Source organism: Lepisosteus platostomus, chromosome 16 (genome assembly GCF_059453375.1).
Source record: "Lepisosteus platostomus isolate fLepPlt1 chromosome 16, fLepPlt1.hap1, whole genome shotgun sequence".
NCBI classification, from domain to species: Eukaryota; Metazoa; Chordata; class Actinopteri; order Semionotiformes; family Lepisosteidae; genus Lepisosteus; species Lepisosteus platostomus.
Window position 1 is genome coordinate 1,598,036 of NC_142626.1, and position 19,856 is coordinate 1,617,891.

The 19,856-nt window shown below is 58.7% G+C and overlaps 1 protein-coding gene and 2 long non-coding RNA genes across 8 annotated transcripts in view; 2 read left to right on the forward strand and 1 right to left on the reverse strand.

Moving 5' to 3' along the window:
- The window catches only part of LOC148646643 (pyruvate carboxylase, mitochondrial), a 93,545-nt gene extending 82,476 nt beyond the window's left edge, over nt 1–11,069 (forward strand). For all 6 annotated transcript variants that reach the window (XM_088608613.1, XM_088608610.1, XM_088608612.1 and 3 more), the window contains 11 exons: nt 972–1,116; nt 2,046–2,135; nt 2,266–2,487; nt 3,314–3,470; nt 3,844–4,084; nt 4,504–4,753; nt 5,236–5,480; nt 7,704–7,883; nt 7,983–8,231; nt 8,750–8,890; nt 9,250–11,069. In XM_088608613.1, coding sequence (XP_088464739.1) covers nt 972–1,116; nt 2,046–2,135; nt 2,266–2,487; nt 3,314–3,470; nt 3,844–4,084; nt 4,504–4,753; nt 5,236–5,480; nt 7,704–7,883; nt 7,983–8,231; nt 8,750–8,890; nt 9,250–9,498 — 2,169 coding nt within the window. In that variant the 3' untranslated portion in view covers nt 9,499–11,069. The remainder of the gene's footprint in view (nt 1–971; nt 1,117–2,045; nt 2,136–2,265; nt 2,488–3,313; nt 3,471–3,843; nt 4,085–4,503; nt 4,754–5,235; nt 5,481–7,703; nt 7,884–7,982; nt 8,232–8,749; nt 8,891–9,249) is intronic.
- Nucleotides 10,993–18,826, reverse strand: LOC148646645 (uncharacterized). Its single transcript, XR_015927546.1, has 2 exons — nt 17,142–18,826; nt 10,993–13,984 (listed from the first exon to the last, which is right to left on the reverse strand). It is a non-coding gene; the product is annotated as an uncharacterized LOC148646645 (long non-coding RNA).
- LOC148646646 (uncharacterized) lies at nt 12,061–15,416 on the forward strand. Its single transcript, XR_015927545.1, has 2 exons — nt 12,061–12,818; nt 13,185–15,416. It is a non-coding gene; the product is annotated as an uncharacterized LOC148646646 (long non-coding RNA).
- Nucleotides 18,827–19,856: the final 1,030 nt, after the last annotated feature.

The window sequence follows — 19,856 nt, forward strand, 5'->3', positions numbered from 1 at the left end:
GGGGTCGATCAGGGAAGCTGGCAAAAGCAGGAGAGGGCCAGACTGCTCCGACAGCGCTGAAACCCTGGGGCGGATCGGATCTGACCCGTTCTGCTGTCGGTTGCGCGCGTGCACACACACACACACACACACACACACACACACACACACACACACACTCGCACAGTGTGAGCGTTGTGTTTACCGGCAGCACCAGGTTCTGTGGGCTGGAGCGAGCGGCTCTCTCTGTGTGCGATTGTTATTCAGAGCTGGAGCGTGTAGGAGGGGGTGGCTTTTACTGAGCAGTACAGAGAGATGCGGGCAGGAGGAGAGAGGGGGAGAGAGAGAGAGAGGGGGATCAGGGCGGACTAATAGAGACAAAAACGGAGCACACCGCCCTGCTGAGTTCTGGCTCCGCAGTCTGGCGCGTCCAAGCATCTCTCCTGCTGGTATCCACAAGCCCTCTCCTGTGCGCGACAGGCCTGGCATTTCTGTAAAAAGATCTCTCTCCTGGGTCTCCCAGCAGGAGCAGGAGGAGGAGGGGGGGGGGAGAGAGTGCGGAGGAGAAGGGAGGGCAGGGGATGGGACTAAATCCTGAGGTTTTAGTGTTTTATTTATTGTTTTCCAGTCCTTGTGAGTTTCTTTTATTTGTGGCTCGGGCTCTGTGGATGCAGGCCCCTGACCCCTGACCCATGCCAGGACTGAAGCCGGTGTAATGATCTGCCCTTGTGGTGGTGGTCAAGGTATTCTGGGGGAATGAGCTCAATTTGCGCCGAAGGATGCCAGAGTCAGCAGGAGTGTTGTCAGCAGCTTTCTGGACAGTCTGAATCCCTCTGCTGGGACAACGGAAGAGGCTTCGCTGGCAGATCAGTGCAGCTAAACAAACTGCTTATTACCCTTGATAAACCGCAGGTGCAGGGAGCCACTGCTGGTGTCTGTGGCCGTTACCAGTTCTAATTCTTTTTTTTCTTTTTTTTTTCCCCTCCGTGCAGACCAATATTCCCTTCCTCCAGAATGTGCTCAGTAATGACCAGTTCCTCCATGGCACGGTGGACACCCAGTTCATCGACGAGAACCAGGACCTCTTCAATCTCAAGCCCGTCCAGAACCGGGCCCAGAAACTGCTGCACTACCTTGGTAAGAACCTGTATGAACCCCCCTCTCTCTCTCAGTGCAGTGTTCATGTACTGGAGTGTCCAGTCAGTGTGTCTGTATGAACCCCTCTCTCTCTCAGTGCAGTGTTAATGTACTGGAGTGTCCAGTCAGTGTGTGTATGAACCCCTCTCTCTCTCAGTGCAGTGTTAGTGTACTGGAGTGTCCAGTCAGTGTGTCTGTATGAACCCCTCTCTCTCTCAGTGCAGTGTTCATGTACTGGAGTGTCCAGTCAGTGTGTCTGTATGAACCCCTCTCTCTCTCAGTGCAGTGTTCATGTACTGGAGTGTCCAGTCAGTGTGTCTGTATGAATCCCTCTCTCTCTCAGTGCAGTGTTCATGTACTGGAGTGTCCAGTCAGTCAGTGTGTCTGTATGAACCCCCCTCTCTCTCAGTGCAGTGTTAATGGACTGGAGTGTCCAGTCAGTGTGTCTGTATGAACCCCTCTCTCTCTCAGTGCAGTGTTCATGTACTGGAGTGTCCAGTCAGTGTGTCTGTATGAACCCCTCTCTCTCTCTCAGTGCAGTGTTCATGTACTGGAGTGTCCAGTCAGTGTGTCTGTATGAACCCCTCTCTCTCTCAGTGCAGTGTTCATGTACTGGAGTGTCCAGTCAGTGTGTCTGTATGAACCCCTCTCTCTCTCTCAGTGCAGTGTTCATGTACTGGAGTGTCCAGTCAGTGTGTGTCTGTATGAACCCCCCCCTCTCTCTCTCAGTGCAGTGTTAATGTACTGGAGTGTCCAGTCAGTGTGTCTGTATGAACCCCTCTCTCTCTCAGTGCAGTGTTCATGTACTGGAGTGTCCAGTCAGTGTGTGTCTGTATGAACCCCCCTCTCTCTCTCTCAGTGCAGTGTTAGTGTACTGGAGTGTCCAGTCAGTGTGTCTGTATGAACCCCTCTCTCTTGCTCTCTCGCAGGTCATGTGATGGTAAATGGCCCCACCACTCCCATCCCAGTGAAGGCGAAGGCCTCTCCCATCGACCCCGTGGTCCCCACCGTGCCCCTGGGTAGGTGAACTTGCACCCCGCTGTGCCCCCCTGTTCCGCTCTCGGGAGTCGCCCTTCTGCCGGCGGCTGTGGCTGTGTGTGTCCGTGGTGTAAGTGTGGCCCGTGCCCGTGTGTGTGTGTGTGCGCGCAGGTGAGCCGCCGGTGGGGTTCCGGGACGTCCTGCTGCGGGAGGGGCCGGCGGGGTTCGCCCGGGCGGTCCGGCAGCACCGCGGCCTGCTCCTGATGGACACCACCTTCCGCGACGCCCACCAGTCGCTGCTGGCCACCCGTGTCCGGACCCACGACCTCAAGCAGATCTCCCCCTTCGTGGCGCACAACTTCAGCAACCTCTTCAGCCTGGAGAACTGGGGAGGTAGGGAGAGCGCGGCCCACTGCACAACTGCGCGGCCCACTGCACAACTGCGCAGCCCACTGCACAACTGCGCAGCCCACTGCACAACTGCGCAGCCCACTGCACAACTGCGCAGCCCACTGCACAACTGCGCAGCCCACTGCACAACTGCACTACACAGCCCACAGCCCACTGCACAACTGCAACACTGCACAACCGCGCAGCACAACTGCACAGTCCACTGCACTACACAGCCCACAGCCCAACCGCACTGCCCAACTGCACAACCGCACAGCAGCGCAGCCCACTGCACAACTGCACAACCGCGCAGCGCAGCCCACTGCACTGCACAACTGCACTACACAGCCCACAGCCCACTGCACAACCGCAACACTGCACAACCGCACTGCAAAACCGCGCAGCACAACTGCACAGTCCACTGCACTGCACAGCCCACTGCACAGCCCACTGCACAACTGCACTGCACAGCCCAACTGCACAGCCCAACTGCACAGCCCAACTGCACAGCCCAACTGCACAGCCCAACTGCACAGCCCAACTGCACAGCCCAACTGCACAGCCCACAGCCCAGCCCACAGCCCAGCCCACAGCCCAGCCCACAGCCCAACACAGCCCACAGCCCAACTGCACAACTGCACTACACAGCCCACAGCGCAACTGCACAACCGCGCAGCCCACTGCACACTTGCACAGCGCAACTGCACAACAGCGCACCTGCACAACTGCACAGCCCACTGCACACCTGCACTACACACCTGCGCAGCACGCGGCAGAGCAGCCCTGGCCTGCGGCGGTAACCCTTCGCACCCGGTCCCTGTGCCCCCAGGCGCCACCTTCGACGTGGCGATGCGCTTCCTGTACGAGTGCCCCTGGCGCCGCCTGCAGGAGCAGCGCGACCTGATCCCCAACGTGCCCTTCCAGATGCTGCTGCGCGGCGCCAACGCCGTGGGCTACACCAACTACCCCGACAACGCCGTCTTCAAGTGAGCGCCCCGGGAGGGGGGGGGGGAACGGGCAGGCGGGGAGAGGGCAGAAGGGAAGAGAACGAGTGAGAGAGGGAGGGATAAAACTGGGAAAGGATGGCTTGTGTTCCAGAGCAACCCAGCCCTTCACTGACTTGAAGATGACCAGAGGGGGTGAGCCGTCTGTTCCCAGATGTTTTGGGGTTTTGTCAGTGCAGTAAAATCCCAGCCCTGGCACCAGAGGCCAAGTGCAGATGCTCCAGCGACGCAGCTGCTGAGGGGCCGTCAGGCTGCAGGTATCGCCTGAGGGAGGGGGGCAGTGGAGACCAGCAGGGGGGGGTCAGCAGGAGCAGGACCGGGCACTGTGACTTTAAGGACGGCGCCTGCCCCGCAGGTTCTGCGAGGTGGCCAAGGAGAACGGGATGGACATCTTCCGGGTCTTCGACTCCCTGAACTACCTGCCCAACATGATCCTGGGGATGGAGGCGGCCGGGCAGGCGGGCGGCGTGGTGGAGGCGGCCATCTCCTACACCGGCGACGTCTCGGACCCGAGCCGCACCAAGTACAGCCTGGACTACTACCTGGGGCTGGCCGAGGAGCTGGTCAAGGCTGGAACACACATCCTGGCCATCAAGGTATGGAGTCGGGTTCCGCTTCCTGCCTGCTGGCTCTCGGCCCCCGCGCGGGGACTGCCCCTCTGCCCACACAGTAACTGCCCCCCCCTCTGCCCGCTGGCTCTGTGCCCCGTGCAGTAACTGCCCCTCTGCCTGCTGGCTCTGTGCCCCGTGCAGTAACTGCCCCCCTCTGTCTGCTGGCTCTATGCCCCGTGCAGTAACTGCCCCTCTGCCCGCTGGCTCTGTGCCCCGTGCAGTAACTGCCCCTCTGCCTGCTGGCTCTGTGCCCCGTGCAGTAACTGCCCCTCTGTCTGCTGGCTCTGTGCCCCGTGCAGTAACTGCCCCCCTCTGTCTGCTGGCTCCGTGCCCCGTGCAGTAACTGCCCCTCTGCCCGCTGGCTCCGTGCCCCGTGCCCTGACCGCTCTGGTGTCCCCCTGCAGGACATGGCCGGCCTGCTGAAGCCCCAGGCGGCCCTGCTGCTGGTGGGCGCCCTGCGGGACCGCTTCCCCGAGGTGCCCATCCACGTGCACACCCACGACACGGCGGGCGCGGGCGTGGCCTCCATGCTGGCGTGCGCCCAGGCCGGGGCCGACATCGTGGACGTGGCGGTGGACTCCATGTCCGGCATGACCTCGCAGCCCAGCATGGGCGCCCTCGTGGCGTGCACCAGGGGCACGGAGCAGGACACGGGTGAGTCGGGAGAGCGGGAGAGCTGGGCTGATCGGGTGCCGGAGCGCGCCGGCGCGCCGGGAGGCGATTAGGGCCAGTTAGCGGTGATTTGCGAGCCGCGAGGCTCCGGCGGAGTGATTGATGATCGGAGAGGGGCCGCAGCATCCTGAAGCCCGGAAGGAGCGTTCGACTACATCCCTCTCTCTTCCTCCTCTCCCTCCTCCCTCTCTCTGATCACTCTCATTGATTACATCCCTCTTTTCCTCCTCTCCCTCCTTCCTCTCTCTGATCACTCTCATCGATTACATCCCTCCCTCCTCCGCCTCGCTCCGATCACTCTCATTGATTGTATCCCTCTCTCCCTCCTCCGCCTCGCTCCAATCACTCTCATTGATTGTATCCCTCTCTCCCTCTTCTGCCTCGCTCCAATCACTCTCATTGATTGTGTCCCTCTCTCTCCTCCGCCTCGCTCCGATCGCTCTCATTGATTACGCTCCTCCCAGGCATCGCCCTGGAGAAGGTGTTTGACTACAGCGAGTACTGGGAGGTCGCCCGGGGGCTGTACGCCGCGTTCGACTGCACGGCCACCATGAAGTCGGGGAACGCGGACGTGTACGAGAACGAGATCCCGGGCGGCCAGTACACCAACCTGCACTTCCAGGCGCACAGCATGGGGCTGGGCAACAAGTTCAAGGAGGTGAAGAAGGCCTACACCGAGGCCAACCGGCTGCTGGGAGACCTCATCAAGGTGCGTCTCTGGACTGTAGGGGTACGGCGGGACCCAGACTGGAGACTGGCGGGCTCTGGCCTGTAGGGGTACAGCGTGACCCAGACTGGACCGGCGGGCTCTGGCCTGTAGGGGTACGGTGTGACCCAGACTGGACCGGCGATCTCTGGACTGTAGGGGTACAGCGTGACCCAGACTGGACCGGCGGGCTCTGGACTGTAGGGGTACAGCGTGACCCAGACTGGACCGGCGGGCTCTGGACTGTAGGGGTACAGCGTGACCCAGACTGGACCGGCGGGCTCTGGACTGTAGGGGTACAGTGTGACCCAGACTGGACTGGCGGGCTCTGGACTGTAGGGGTACAGAGTGACCCAGACTGGACCGGCGGGCTCTGGACTGTAGGGGTACGGCGGGACCCAGACCGGACCGGTGGGCTCTGGACTGTAGGGGTACAGCGGGACCCAGACCGGACCGGCGGGCTCTGGACTGTAGGGGTACGGCGTGACCCACACTGGACTGGAGGCCTCTGGACTGTAGGGGTACGGCGTGACCCAGACCGGACCGGCGGGCTCTGGACTGTAGGGGTACGGTGTGACCCAGACTGGACCGGCGGGCTCTGGACTGTAGGGGTACAGTGTGACCCAGACTGGACCGGCGGGCTCTGGACTGTAGGGGTACAGTGTGACCCAGACTGGACCGGCGGGCTCTGGACTGTAGGGGTACGGCGTGACCCAGACTGGACCGGCGGGCTCTATCCCAGATCACGGCAGCTCGCGGTCCTGTTGTTTTCCTGCTGCGCCTGGTTGCTTTTCTTTAGCTGTAATGAAATACTGTCCAAGACCAGATCGATTCTGGTTTCCTCCTGCTTGTCAGTGCTGGAGGAAGCCAGGCAGTATTTGGGCTGAGGGCCTCTGATTAATTATTATGAGCTGTGGTGAGGTAATGTAATTCTGGATGGAACCACATTACTGTCAATAGAGCTCTGTCAATTAATAGTGTCTGGGACAGCCTCACTGTAGACAGAGCTCTGACGGTGAATAAGACCCCCGGTGTCTGGGACAGCCTCACTGTAGACAGAGCTCTGACGGTGAGTAAGACCCCCGGTGTCTGGGACAGCCTCACTGTAGACAGAGCTCTGGCGGTGAGTAAGACCCCCGGTGTCTGGGACAGCCTCACTGTAGACAGAGCTCTGGCGGTGAATAAGACCCCCGGTGTCTGGGACAGCCTCACTGTAGACAGAGCTCTGGCGGTGAATAAGACCCCCAGTGTCTGGGACAGCCTCACTGTAGACAGAGCTCTGGCGGTAAGACCCCCAGTGTCTGGGACAGCCTCACTGTAGACAGAGCTCTGGCGGTGAGTAAGACCCCCGGTGTCTGGGACAGCCTCACTGTAGACAGAGCTCTGACGGTGAATAAGACCCCCAGTGTCTGGGACAGCCTCACTGTAGACAGAGCTCTGACGGTGAGTAAGACCCCCGGTGTCTGGGACAGCCTCACTGTAGACAGAGCTCTGGCGGTGAGTAAGACCCCCGGTGTCTGGGACAGCCTCACTGTAGACAGAGCTCTGACGGTGAGTAAGACCCCCGGTGTCTGGGACAGCCTCACTGTAGACAGAGCTCTGACGGTGAGTAAGACCCCCGGTGTCTGGGACAGCCTCACTGTAGACAGAGCTCTGACGGTGAGTAAGACCCCCGGTGTCTGGGACAGCCTCACTGTAGACAGCTCTGGCGGTGAGTAAGACCCCCGGTGTCTGGGACAGCCTCACTGTAGACAGCTCTGGCGGTGAGTAAGACCCCCGGTGTCTGGGACAGCCTCACTGTAGACAGAGCTCTGACGGTGAGTAAGACCCCCGGTGTCGGGGACAGCCTCACTGTAGACAGAGCTCTGACGGTGAGTAAGACCCCCGGTGTCTGGGACAGCCTCACTGTAGACAGAGCTCTGACGGTGAGTAAGACCCCCAGTGTCTGGGACAGCCTCACTGTAGACAGAGCTCTGACGGTGAATAAGACCCCCGGTGTCTGGGACAGCCTCACTGTAGACAGAGCTCTGACGGTGAGTAAGACCCCCGGTGTCTGGGACAGCCTCACTGTAGACAGAGCTCTGACGGTGAATAAGACCCCCGGTGTCTGGGACAGCCTCACTGTAGACAGAGCTCTGACGGTGAGTAAGACCCCCGGTGTCTGGGACAGCCTCACTGCGGTTTCTGGTCTCGGTGCGTCTCTGAGTCCCTCTCCCTTCTGTCCAGGTGACGCCCTCCTCCAAGATCGTTGGCGACCTGGCCCAGTTCATGGTCCAGAACAGCCTGACGCGGGCGGAGGTGGAGGAGAAGGCGGACGAGCTCTCCTTCCCTCTCTCCGTCGTGGAGTACCTGCAGGGATACATCGGGATCCCGCACGGGGGCTTCCCCGAGCCCCTGCGCTCCAAGGTAACCCCCCCTCCCAGCTCCCGGGTCCGTTGAGCGAAGCGGTCAGCCCCCCTGCCTGCGCCTGTGTTAACCCCTCGCTTTCCTCCGCCCCCCGCCCAGGTGCTGAAGGGGCTGCCCCGTATCGAGGGGCGCCCGGGCGCCTCCCTCCCGCCGATGGACTTCCCCGCCCTGGAGCGCCAGCTGAAGCAGCGGCACGGCGAGGAGCTGACCCCCGAGGACGTGGTGTCGGCGGCGATGTACCCCAAGGTGTTCGAGGAGTTCAAGGAGTTCACGGCGCAGTTCGGCCCCGTGGAGTGCCTGAACACCCGGCTCTTCCTGGAGGGGCCCAAGATCGCAGAGGAGTTCGAGGTCAGCCGCTGACCGGCACGCTGCTGACCTGCAGGACACCCTGTCTGACCGACTGACCGGCACCCTGCTTCTCTGCTGGACACCCTGACTGACCGACTGACCGGCACTCTGCTTCTCTGACTGACCGGCACCCATCTTCCTGCAGGACACCCTGTCTGACTGTCTGACCGGCATGCTGTCACCCCTGCAGGACACCCTGACTGACAGACCGACTGGCTGGCACCCTGCTTCCCTGCAGGACACCCTGACTGACTGACTGACCGGCACCCTGCTTCTCTGCTGGACACCCTGACTGATGGTCTGACTGACCGACTCGCTGTCTCTCTGCTGGACACCCTGACTGATGGACTGACTGACAGACTCGCTGTCTCTCTGCTGGACACCCTGACTGATGGACTGACTGACAGACTCGCTGTCTCTCTGCTGGACACCCTGACTGATGGACTGACTGACCGACTCGCTGTCCCCCTGCAGGGCACCCTGACTGACCGACTGACCGCCTCGCTGTCCCCCTGCAGGTGGAGCTGGAGAGGGGGAAGACTCTGCACATCAAGGCCCTGGCGCTGGGTGACCTGAACCGCGCCGGCCAGCGGGAGGTCTTCTTCGAGCTGAACGGGCAGCTGCGCTCCGTGCTGGTCAAGGACACCGTGGCCATGAAGGTATGGACGCGCGTGCCCGCTGGCGCCCTCCAATGGCAGCGCGTTCCTCCGGTGTGTCCCAGAATGCCCCCCTGCGTGTGCTGGCGGTGCGGATGTTTCTGGGGGTGTGGTTTTGGTTTCTCCTCGCTGAGCGCGCCGACTTCTCCGAAGGGCGCTAGAGGGGGGGCCTGGTCCCGTTTATCCGTAATCCCGCCGTGCGCTGGCGTGTGCGTTGTGATCGGGCCGCCCTGCGGTGGCGGGCGAGCTGGCGAAGGTGGGCACAGACCAGTCTGCGCAGCGTCTCTGTGCTGGGACCCCCTGTCCCTCCCCCGTGTCCCTCTGCTCCGGTCCCCTGACGCCGCTGCCTCTCTGCCTCCCAGGAGATGCACTTCCACCCCAAGGCCCTGAAGGATGTCAAGGGGCAGATCGGCGCGCCCATGCCGGGCAAGGTGATCGACATCAAGGTGAAGGAGGGGGCGGCCGTGGAGAAGGGGCAGCCGCTGTGCGTCCTGAGTGCCATGAAGATGGAGACGGTGGTGAACTCGCCCGTCTCCGGCACCGTGGAGAAGATCTACGTCAAGCCAGACATGAGCCTGGAGGGCGACGACCTCATCCTGGAGATCAAGTGAAAGAGACGCTTCCTGGGGGGGGAGGGGGGGTTGACGATGAGGGGGGGAGGGGACGGGGATCGAATCGGCTGTCGGGATCTCCCTTCCCGGTCTTTCACTGCCTGCAGCAGCGGTCTTGCCAGAATCCAGTTTAACGCCCGCCGTGTCCCGCGGCGACCCCGCAAGGGTGAGGATCCCGAACGCCCCCGGGAGGGGGATTGGGGGCTGCCCCCGCAGCAGGGGGGGGAGGGCACCGCCGTGGCCGACTGTCCCAGCTCCGGCTTCCAGACCGGAGACGAGCCGGGCGGCTCAAACGCTCTCTCGTTCCTGAGATTTCTGATCCCCCTCCCGGGATCCTCGGAAGTATCTCTGTTTTTTTTCTGCCTGAGGCACCAGGTGGCGCTGTAGACATCGGCATCGGGCCCTCTGCAGCGTGTCTTAATCTCATTTGCAAGAAAGTCTTAACTCCCTCTGGCTGGGACGAGGGAGCGTCCAGTACAGTAGGAAGAGGGATTGCTGGCTGGAATCCCAGTATATTCCGACTGAGATTCCAGGGAGCCAGCCTTAAGCGTTTTGGCTGCTGTCTGCACGCAGAGTGTTTCTGACTCCAGATATTTAGGTCTTAATGGAAGATGACTTGAAATTTCAAGCATTCCCTGCCTTCCGACTTCCAGTGATTGTGCAGAGAGCTGTCTCTTGGATCAGGATCAAGCTTTGCCGGGCTTTGACAGAACAGGGTAAACTAGGGAGGTTGTTGGGACCGTGTAATATGGTTTACCAAGGTAAAAGCACAGTAAGGAACAGGGGAATGATGGATAACATGGTAGTAATGCACAGGGGGGGGATCATGGTTAAAGTACAATATAGGGCAGGAAAAGCACAGTGAGAACAGGGTAAAACCACAGTGCAGCGCAGTAAAACATAATGACGGGGAAAACGACAGGGAGGTACTGCCCCGATCTGAATGATCATCACCCCTCACCGGTCGTTGGGTTTACATCCTTAACTAAAGCAGAACCAGACCCGAAGTCCTCTGTCTGAGCTCGAGAATGTCTCGTCTGCAGGCGAACAAGCTGCTTAAACACTTTTTCATACGCGGATGTAGAGACCTGCTTCTATAGGCTTGTGTGTGCACATACTGTATAGTCCTGCCGCATTCAAAAATGCCAAAGCCTGGAAAAGCGCTAACGACCCCTCCCCCCACTGCCAGCGCCCCAATCCTGACCGCCCACATCAGCCCCTGCACAAACCGAGCTCGTGGGTCCCGTGGGGTTTGTGCCTTCTCCCTGTTTGTGCGAGGTGTTGTGCCATGGCCCGGGGGAGTGCCCGGGCAGGGCTCTGTGTGTCTACTAAAACTACTTGGGAACATACGTCTGTAACTGATGAAACAAGATGTACTAGTTAACGATCTGCTGACTCTTCGTGTTAAAAAGTTACGCCGCGACTTCTCTGATCGATCTTCTGTTTTGTTCTTGCCTTGTGGGTCTTTTGAAGCTTCCTGCATTGGCATTTTGCAGTAGGAGTTCTAATGAAAGAAACGTTCCGTGTAATAGATCATGAAAATAAATGCAAATAAAAATCCTGAAAAGGTTGCGAGTTGGTGTTTTGTGTGATTGAGAAGGTTGTCTAGGGTACTGGCTGGTCTGGCCTGCCTTTCATTTTCTGTTCAGGTGATGTTTTTTTTTTTCCCCCAGAATATCCACTTTTTCAGCATAATTCCAGAGCCTTTTTGCTTTCTGACCTTTTCACTCTGCTGGTGGTTCTCTTCCTCTCTCTCTCCTCTCTCTGCTCTGCCATCTCCTTGCCTCTCCCAAACTTCCTCCTTCTGCCTTCAGACTCTCTCCCCCCTCTGCCTCCTCCCTCCCCCTCTCTCTCTCCTCCTCTGCCTCCTCTCCTCTCTCTCTCTCTCCTCCTCTCCTCTCCTCTCCCTCTCTCCCCACTGCTGCTCAGAGGAGAGGGGTCTTCAGTCACACTCTAATGAGCTCAGACATGTGGTACCGAGAGCTCCTCGCTGGTGTCATCCCCAGGATACAAAGGCACGTCTGGGTGACCTACTTATCCTGTGAAGGTGGGGAGGCTCTCCTCCTCCTCCTCCTCCTCCTCCTCCTCCTCCCTCAAGCCCGCTCCACACTCGCTCCAGCCCCCCGAGAAGGACAGAGAAAAAAGACCAGAGAGTCCAGAGACACCCCTTTCTTTTTTTAATTGGCTGCTTCGCCGAAAGGTCTCCTGCGCTGTCACGCCTCCCTCTGCGCCGCCTCCATTCCTCTGGGACAGGGGGCCTTCAAGTCCTCCGGACTGTCCTGACGGTGCCTTTGCATATGTTTCGCATCGCCTCGGTCTCCCCTGAGGCGCTGTGATGTCGTACTGGGGCTCCTGCAGAGCCAGCCAGCCAGCCGGCGACAGACAGCTCCCCACCCACCCTCCTGCAGGGTGCGCTCCTGTCAGGCTGCTGGTCTTGTGCGCCCCCCAGTCCGTCCGTCCCCCCCCCCCCACTCGCGCACGCACACACGCGCAGCTACAGCTGCACGCGTACAAATGCACGCTCGCCCCCTCGCTCACACGCGCCTGCACACTTAACGTGCACGCACGTTAACATGCATGCTCGCGCACTAGCGCGCCCGTACGCGTGAACACCTGCACGCTTGCACGACGGCAGGCCGACGAGCTCTCTGCAGTCAGTGCCTTGCTGTACGTCTCTGTATCCGCCGATTCACTTTACGGGGGTAAAGCTAACGACACTCCTCAGCGCCTGGCGCCCGGCGCCCCCCCCCCACCCCTTCACCGCTACGATCGGGGACAAGCGCATGACCCGCTCAGCCCCGGCAGATTGACTCCACACAGATGGGGCGCCGGCGCAGAATCGAACCAGGGGAGTTGGGGGGCGGCCCTGACCCACCGCCTAAAACCGCCTCTTCCACCCCGACGCTGCTCAGCAGTGACTTACTGCCGCTCTGCCGCGAACGACTCCTCCTCCTTCTTCGGTTCCTAACGTGCATTCCTTCGCTCACGCTGGCACGGGCGGCGATTGGAAGCCTTTGTGTGCGAGCGGCTCTTTCAGGCCCCTGAAGAGCGACTGTGAAATGAGTCACTCCGGAGGAGGAGGAGGAGAGATTAAACCAGCCTGGCAGACAGGCTGGCGCCCTCCTGCAGTAATTACTGTCCCTCCAGCAGCGTGTAAACAGATCCACTCCACCTCGGCGAGAGGGCAGGGGCCCGTGATGGCGTCTTCGCTCGTCTGTCTCCGTCTCTGACGCGGAGCGTGTGCTCGTCCGGGGAGGGACCACGAGCAGGCGGAGCCCCCTCGCCCCACTCTCCAGTCTGACTGGGGGTCCCTGCTTCAGGTAAATAGAGGATCCGTGCCGCTCTGCCCAGCTAGGCCTGACCTGCAGGACTGACACACACCCACCCACCCTGAACCTAACCCAGCCCAAAACACACCGGGTCACAGGGCTCACGGGGATCACCCCAAAACACACCGGGTCACAGGGCTCACGGGGAACACCCCAAAACATACTGGGTCACAGGGTCACGGGAATCACCCCCAAAACACACTGGGTCACAGCACCCAGCCCAAAACAATGGGACACCGGCATCACCCCAAAACACACCAGGTCACAGGGCTCACCCCAAAACGCACTGGGACACAGGGATCACCCACCCCCCCGCACAGACTGACGCTTTTTGACTTGCTCCCTTCCTCCGAGCAGAACGGATCGATGTCTCCCAGCAGGCGCCCCGACTTGGCCTTCGGTCGGCGCAGGACAGCTGGGCGCTGCAGGACAGATGAGGGGGCTCTGCTGTAACCGCCAGCGCGGGTCTGCTGGGGGGGGGGGGCCAGGCCGGACTGTGACATCGGCACGTCGCTCGTTCTCCTCCCGTCTCCCGGCACGGCGCCAGCACAGCCGGGATCGCTGTCCCCGGCACGGCCGTCTCCCCGCAGGAGCCTCCAGGAGTGGGGTGCAAGTGCAAGCTGTTCGGCAGGAAAGCGTCGCCCAGATAAATTCTTAGGGTGAGTGAAAATAATGTTATTCCCCGTTCCCGGTGAGGAAAACATTCCCATTCCACACTGTGGGCAGAGGAACACAGAGGAACCAGACCCTGGATACCCTCTCGTTCCCAGAGGGGCACGGTCCCGTCGTTACTGGATTTTGCTTCTGAATTCGCGGGGGGAGTCCAGGGCACCAGCCTGCCCGGCGCTCGGAACAGCACAGCGGGGTGGGTGAGAAAGCAGACGAGGTTCAGTCGTCATGGTCTTGCGGCTTTTGAAAGGTTCCAGAACTGACTGACTGAGCACAGCCGAGGGGGACGCAATGCCAACCTTACAATGGTGCAGGCACAAACCTCACAGTGTCGCCTGTCCTGGGACCCTGGACTGGGGTCTCCGGGCTGTAGGGGCTCGACCCAGACTGGGACCTTGGACTGGGGCCTCGGGGCTGTAGGGGCTCGTCCCGGACTGGGGTCTCTGGGCTGTAGGGGCTCGTCCCGGACTGGGTCTTCATTCCAGGCTCTGAACCAGAGGATTGTTGATTGGAAAAAGTGGAGTCACTCGGAATCTCCTGCACGCACGAGTATCCCGAGGGATATTCCTGCCAGACGTGATGGATGGATCCTCTCTCCGAGATCTTTCCAGGACGAGCGATTCGAACACATGACAGCCGTTGTGATTAATCTGATTCTGTCAGACTCGGGGCTAAATTACACCTGTTAGCTACCAGAGAGACCAGGGAGAGAGAGACTGATGGTGTGATAGAGGTAGAGGAGGGGAGAGAGAGACTGATGGTGTGATAGAGGTAGAGGAGGGGAGAGAGAGAGACTGATGGTGTGATAGAGAGGAGGGAGGGAGCAGAGTGGTTTAATAGAGTAAAAGTGCAGAGGAGGAGGCTGGGAAAGGAGAGGAGGTGAGCACAGCAAGAGGAATATGTACCCCAGTCCTCTTGTTCCCGAACCTGGTCGAGTTTCCCTGATGGTGTGGCACCAGCCTGTTTGCTTCTGAGCCAGACTACGTCCACATGCACTGCCCCTCCTCTGTCCGCGGTCCAAGAACGTCTCTGGCTCTGCTGTGCTCACTATAGTGCAGTCCTTCTGCACTCTGTAGCAGCACTATACTCCTAACACTGCTCTGCTGCTGGCCAGAGTCAGTCCTAGTTATATGAGGAATACTGTTCTGTTCTCAGTCTGCTACTAATGCGAATGAATATGTGTTTAATACTCAGTGTTAATTTAGAGCACCGGGTGATTGTTAATGTAGTGCACTGAGTGATCTCACTGGGTTTTACTGCACTATACTGCGCTTTTACCCTGATCTCACTGGGCTCTACTGCACTGTACTGTGCTTTTACCCTGATCTCACTGGGCTCTACTGCACTGTACTGTGCTTTTATCCTGATCTCATTGCGCTTTACTGCGCTGTACTGTGTTTTTACTCTGATCGCATTGGGCTTGACTACACTGTACTGCACTGCGCTTTTACCCTGATCTCACTGAGCTTTACTGCGCCGTACTGTGTTTTTACTCTGATCTCCCTGGTCTTTACTGCACTTTTACCCTGATCTCACTGAGCTGTACTGTACTGTGTTTTTACTCTGATCTGACCCTGTCGGAGACAGGAGAGGAGCCTGGGCTCGCTGCTCGGATGAAGCTCACTCTCCCTGCGCGACACTGGTCCCTCTTGAAAGATCCCCACAGCTGCCTCATCCCAGAGGGGGAAGACAGGGAGGAGGGTAAGAAAAGCAGAGGAGGGGAGATGACCCAGGCTTCATGATGGCAGAGCCCCTCACCCCTGCTCTCTCAGGAGAGGGCAGCGATCGCCGCCAGTGAGCTGTTAATTACTGTAAGATCTGATCCATTCCTGCCCAGCGCTGGAAACCTCTGCTGGAGAGGCCAACAAAATGGCAAAGCACAATCAATAAACAATTACCGCCAGTTCCGCTGGCTAAACACTCCTGCACATCTGTGCTCAGGGCCTGCTCTCGTGGTACACTTGTCACTGAGCGACTGGTGCTCTCACACGCTGACAGACTGACTGGCTGACTGACTGAGACCCTCACTGACTGACTGACACCCTCACTGACTGACAGGCTGACAGACTGACTGACACCCTCACACACTGACTGACTGACACCCTCACACACTGACTGACTGACACCCTCACACACTGACTGACTGACACCCTCACACACTGACTGACTGACAGCCTCACACACTGACTGACTGACTGACACCCTCACTGACTGACAGGCTGACTGACTGACTCCCTCACACACTGACTGACTGACTCCCTCACACACTGACTGACTGACACCCTCACTGACTGACAGGCTGACAGACTGACTGACACCCTCACACACTGACTGACACCCTGACTGACTGACTGACACCCTCACTGACTGACAGACTGACTGACTGACACCCTCACACACTGACTGGCTGACACCCTCACTGACTGACACCCTCACACACTGACTGACTGACTCCCTCACACACTGACTGACTGACTGACTCCCTCACACACTGACTGACTGACTGACTCCCTCACACACTGACTGACTGACTGACTGACACCCTCACACCCTCACTGACTGACACCCTCACTGACTGACAGGCTGACACCCTCACACACTGACAGGCTGACAGACTGACTGACACCCTCACACACTGACTGACTGACTGACACCCTCACACACTGACTCTCACACACTGACCCTCACACACTGACTGACTGACACCCTCACACACTGACTGACTGACTGACACCCTCACTCACTGACTGACTGACTGACACCCTCACTCACTGACTGATGCCCTTGCCCACTGACTGACTGACTGACTGACTGACACCCTCACACACTGACTGACTGACTGACTGACTGACACCCTCACACACTGACTGACTGACAGACTGACTGACTGACACCCTCACACACTGACTGATGCCCTTGCCCAATGACTGACTGACACCCTCACTGACTGACACCCTCACTGACTGACACCCTCACTGACTGACTGATGCCCTTGCCCACTGACTGACTGACAGCCTCACTGACTGACACCCTCACTGACTGACTGATGCCCTTGCCCACTGACTGACTGGCACTCCTGTAGACTGCCACACTAGCCGTCTCCCTGTGTGATCCGGGCCGGGCTGGGGGGGTGTGTGTCTGTGATCGGAGCTCGGCGGAGAGGCCTGGCGGGCTGGGTGCCTGCCTCTCTCCCGGTGTCTCTCGGATACCGCGGCAGGCGAGCGAGCCGAGTGCTGAGTGACCTTTTCCCAGCCTCTCCTCACTCCCGGGAAGAACACAGCCCCGGGAATCCGGCAGACAGCGGCAGGAGAGGTGGTGGTGGTGGTGGGGGGGGGAACGTCTGTGAGGGCCTTTTCTCCCTGAAGAGCGCAGCACTCATCTGTAATCTGTCGTGAGTGATAACGACGTGTCTGCGCTGTGGGGGGGCTGTCTAATTCCCCCCCCGAGCCTGTGACCTTTCCCAAATGCGGCGCCGATGCTCTGCGGCTCCGTGAGACGCTCTCGAACATGAATCGGATAAAATTCCCCCTCCTCTCCGGCACGGCCCTCTCTGATCTTAACCCCTTGCCTGCCAGACCGCGGACATAAGGCCCCTAGCTCTGGGGTAGGCTCCAACGACTTCCCCGGACAAAGTGCTGGCCTCACCGGCATCCTTTCAGCGCCTTCTGGGGTCCGATGTCTCGGGGGTGTTCCCTTCTGCTCCTGCTCTCCGCTGCCTGGCCTGGGATCCGGGCTGGATCAGGACAGCATCGTGCCGACAACACCGTCTGGAAGGACTGGCTGACTTAAGTACAGCTCTGAGACCACACACACACACACACACCATTATATATTATCACCCCATGGGTTACACAAACACACACACAACACAAGCTGGACTGGACTGCTGCCCAGAGAGGACAGGCTCAGTGACCACAGCCAGGACACAGACACTGGGCACAGGCAGACCTGGCTGCCCAGAGAGGACAGGCTCAGTGACCACACACTGGACACAGGCAGACCTGGCTGCCCAGAGAGGACAGGCTCAGTGACCACAGCCTGGACACAGACACTGGACACGGGCAGTCCTGGCTGCCCAGAGAGGGACAGGCTCAGTGACTGCAGCCTGGCCAGAGAAACACAGCCTGGCACAGGGAGTTTCATTGCTTCAGGTTCTGTTCCACTCTTCCCTTTTTCCACACGGGCCTGAATGAGGACAAACTCCAATTCTACTGGGGGGAGGAAACTCCATAGAGCTGCAATATGATTTCCAGTCACCGCCTGCAGAACAGAGGCTCAGCATTAAGGACAGTATCTAGGGACGTGTGCCAGCGCCGCCATCTGCTGGACAAACGCCGGTACTGCAGGGGCGCCCTGAGTCGGTACTGAGACAGATGTCTAGATCTCCTGTAAAAATAATAATTCCTTATACTTAGAGAGGGGTTCAAAAGAAAGCAAGTCAAAAAAGAAACATTCCAGCGGAAAATTTGGTGAAAGGTTTAATTTCTATTAATTAAGTACTCTGCAAATTATAAATAATTAATACACCTCTTAAATAGACCTCGAAAATCACCATCTGCTGGCGTGCTGCTTGAAAAATATTTTTTTTTTACAAACAGTATAAATATATAAAGATGTATATTTCCAACCGTAAAATAAGTCGAAATAAATTTTCAAAAACAAAATGAACAAAAAAAACATTAAAAAAAGCAGGTCCTGGCCCATTTTTTTTGCCTGTCTGATTTAGTGCAAATTCTAATTTAGACGCGTAAAATAAGAAACACAATGAAACTCGTTCCCTTTCCTGCTAAAACCCCCGGCAGTTACTGCTCCGAACAAAGTCCACAAGGTCTGGAATTTCGGATTGTAATTCTCGCGCCTTGAACAGGGCGCCAGCAGGACAAGAGCTCGTCCACAGGGGGGCGCCAGTGCTCTGCCTCCACCCCCACCAGCTAGGAGGGAGCAGTGTGGGGGGGGCGTCCAGAGAAATGACTGTAGTGTTATCGGCATCCGGATTTGCCCCTTTCCGAAAAAAAAAAACCGCAGGAGCACTGAATCTTGAAACCGTCTCATGACCATGAAACTACCCCTTAGTGTGTCCAGCCACTCACACCCCCCCCCCCCACACAAACAAGTCGCATCCTCGCTACCAGCATTCTGGTCCAGGCCCGGTTCTGCAAAGCCCTAGTCCAGCAGGTTTTAACATTGCCTCACTCTGGGAGCCCAACAACAAGGGTCCCCAGGATCTGTGTCTTTGGAGAAACCCGGGCATCGGCTTGTTCCACGCTCCCACCCCTCTTTGTGTAAAGAAGCGCTTCCTGTTCTGTGTTAAATGCTCTTCCGCGGAGTGTCTTCCCCCCCCCCCCCCCGCCCCCCACGTGCGCCTGCGATGTCTAGCTCGTTGGGTTGCTAGAGCTGATCCGAGGAGCTCATCCAGCTGTTTCCCCCTGAAAGATGTTGGGAAATCGGCTACACCGATGTGGCTGGAGAGTCCGTTGTGGGAGTGAGCAAGCTCCACTCATAAAGACACGGCTCTGGGTCTTTTCTGTTTCATATTCTCTCCCCACAGCTACACTGATCTAGCAAACCAGAAACGCAGCAAACTGAACTGAGCTGACGGACAGCCCCGAGCTCCAATAACGCTGGTCCAGGGGAAAACCAAAAAATCTTTGGGATACGCTGGGATGAAAGGTGCTACATAATCGCCAGGTATTTTTTTGGGGGGGTGCTTGTGGCAAGTTTAGTTCGGACATTCAAACCCCACAAGCAGATGTCCTTACTTCAGAACGGCTTGGTGTTCCGCCAATGACCTCCTGACCTCTGCCCTGGTAAGGAAGCTGACCAGTCCTTTCTGAGACTGCGCCTGCAGCGGTCTGCTATCCAGCTGTGGCCTGGGAGTGGACTGCGCTCCACACCTGGAAGCAGGTATGCTGTGTGCCTGTATACACCTGGGCTGGCGATAGCACCTGTGTGCACACACTCGGACTGCCCGGTTGAAAACTCTCTGGGAGGCACCAGAGCTCTTAACCCCAGCCCTAACACTCACCCCCTCCTCTACCCCAGCCCTAACACTCACCCCCTCCTCTACCCCAGCCCTAACACTCACTCACCCCCTCCTGAAGCCTAGCCCTAACACTCACCCCCTCCTGAAGCCTAGCCCCAACACTCACCCCCTCCTCTACCCCAGCCCCAACACTCACCCCCTCCTCTACCCCAGCCCCAACACTCACCCCCTCCTCTACCCTAGCCCCAACACTCACCCCCTCCTGAAGCCTAGCCCCAACACTCACCCCCTCCTCGACCCCAGCCCCAACACTCACCCCCTCCTCTACCCCAGCCCTAACACTCACCCCCTCCTCTACCCCAGCCCTAACACTCACC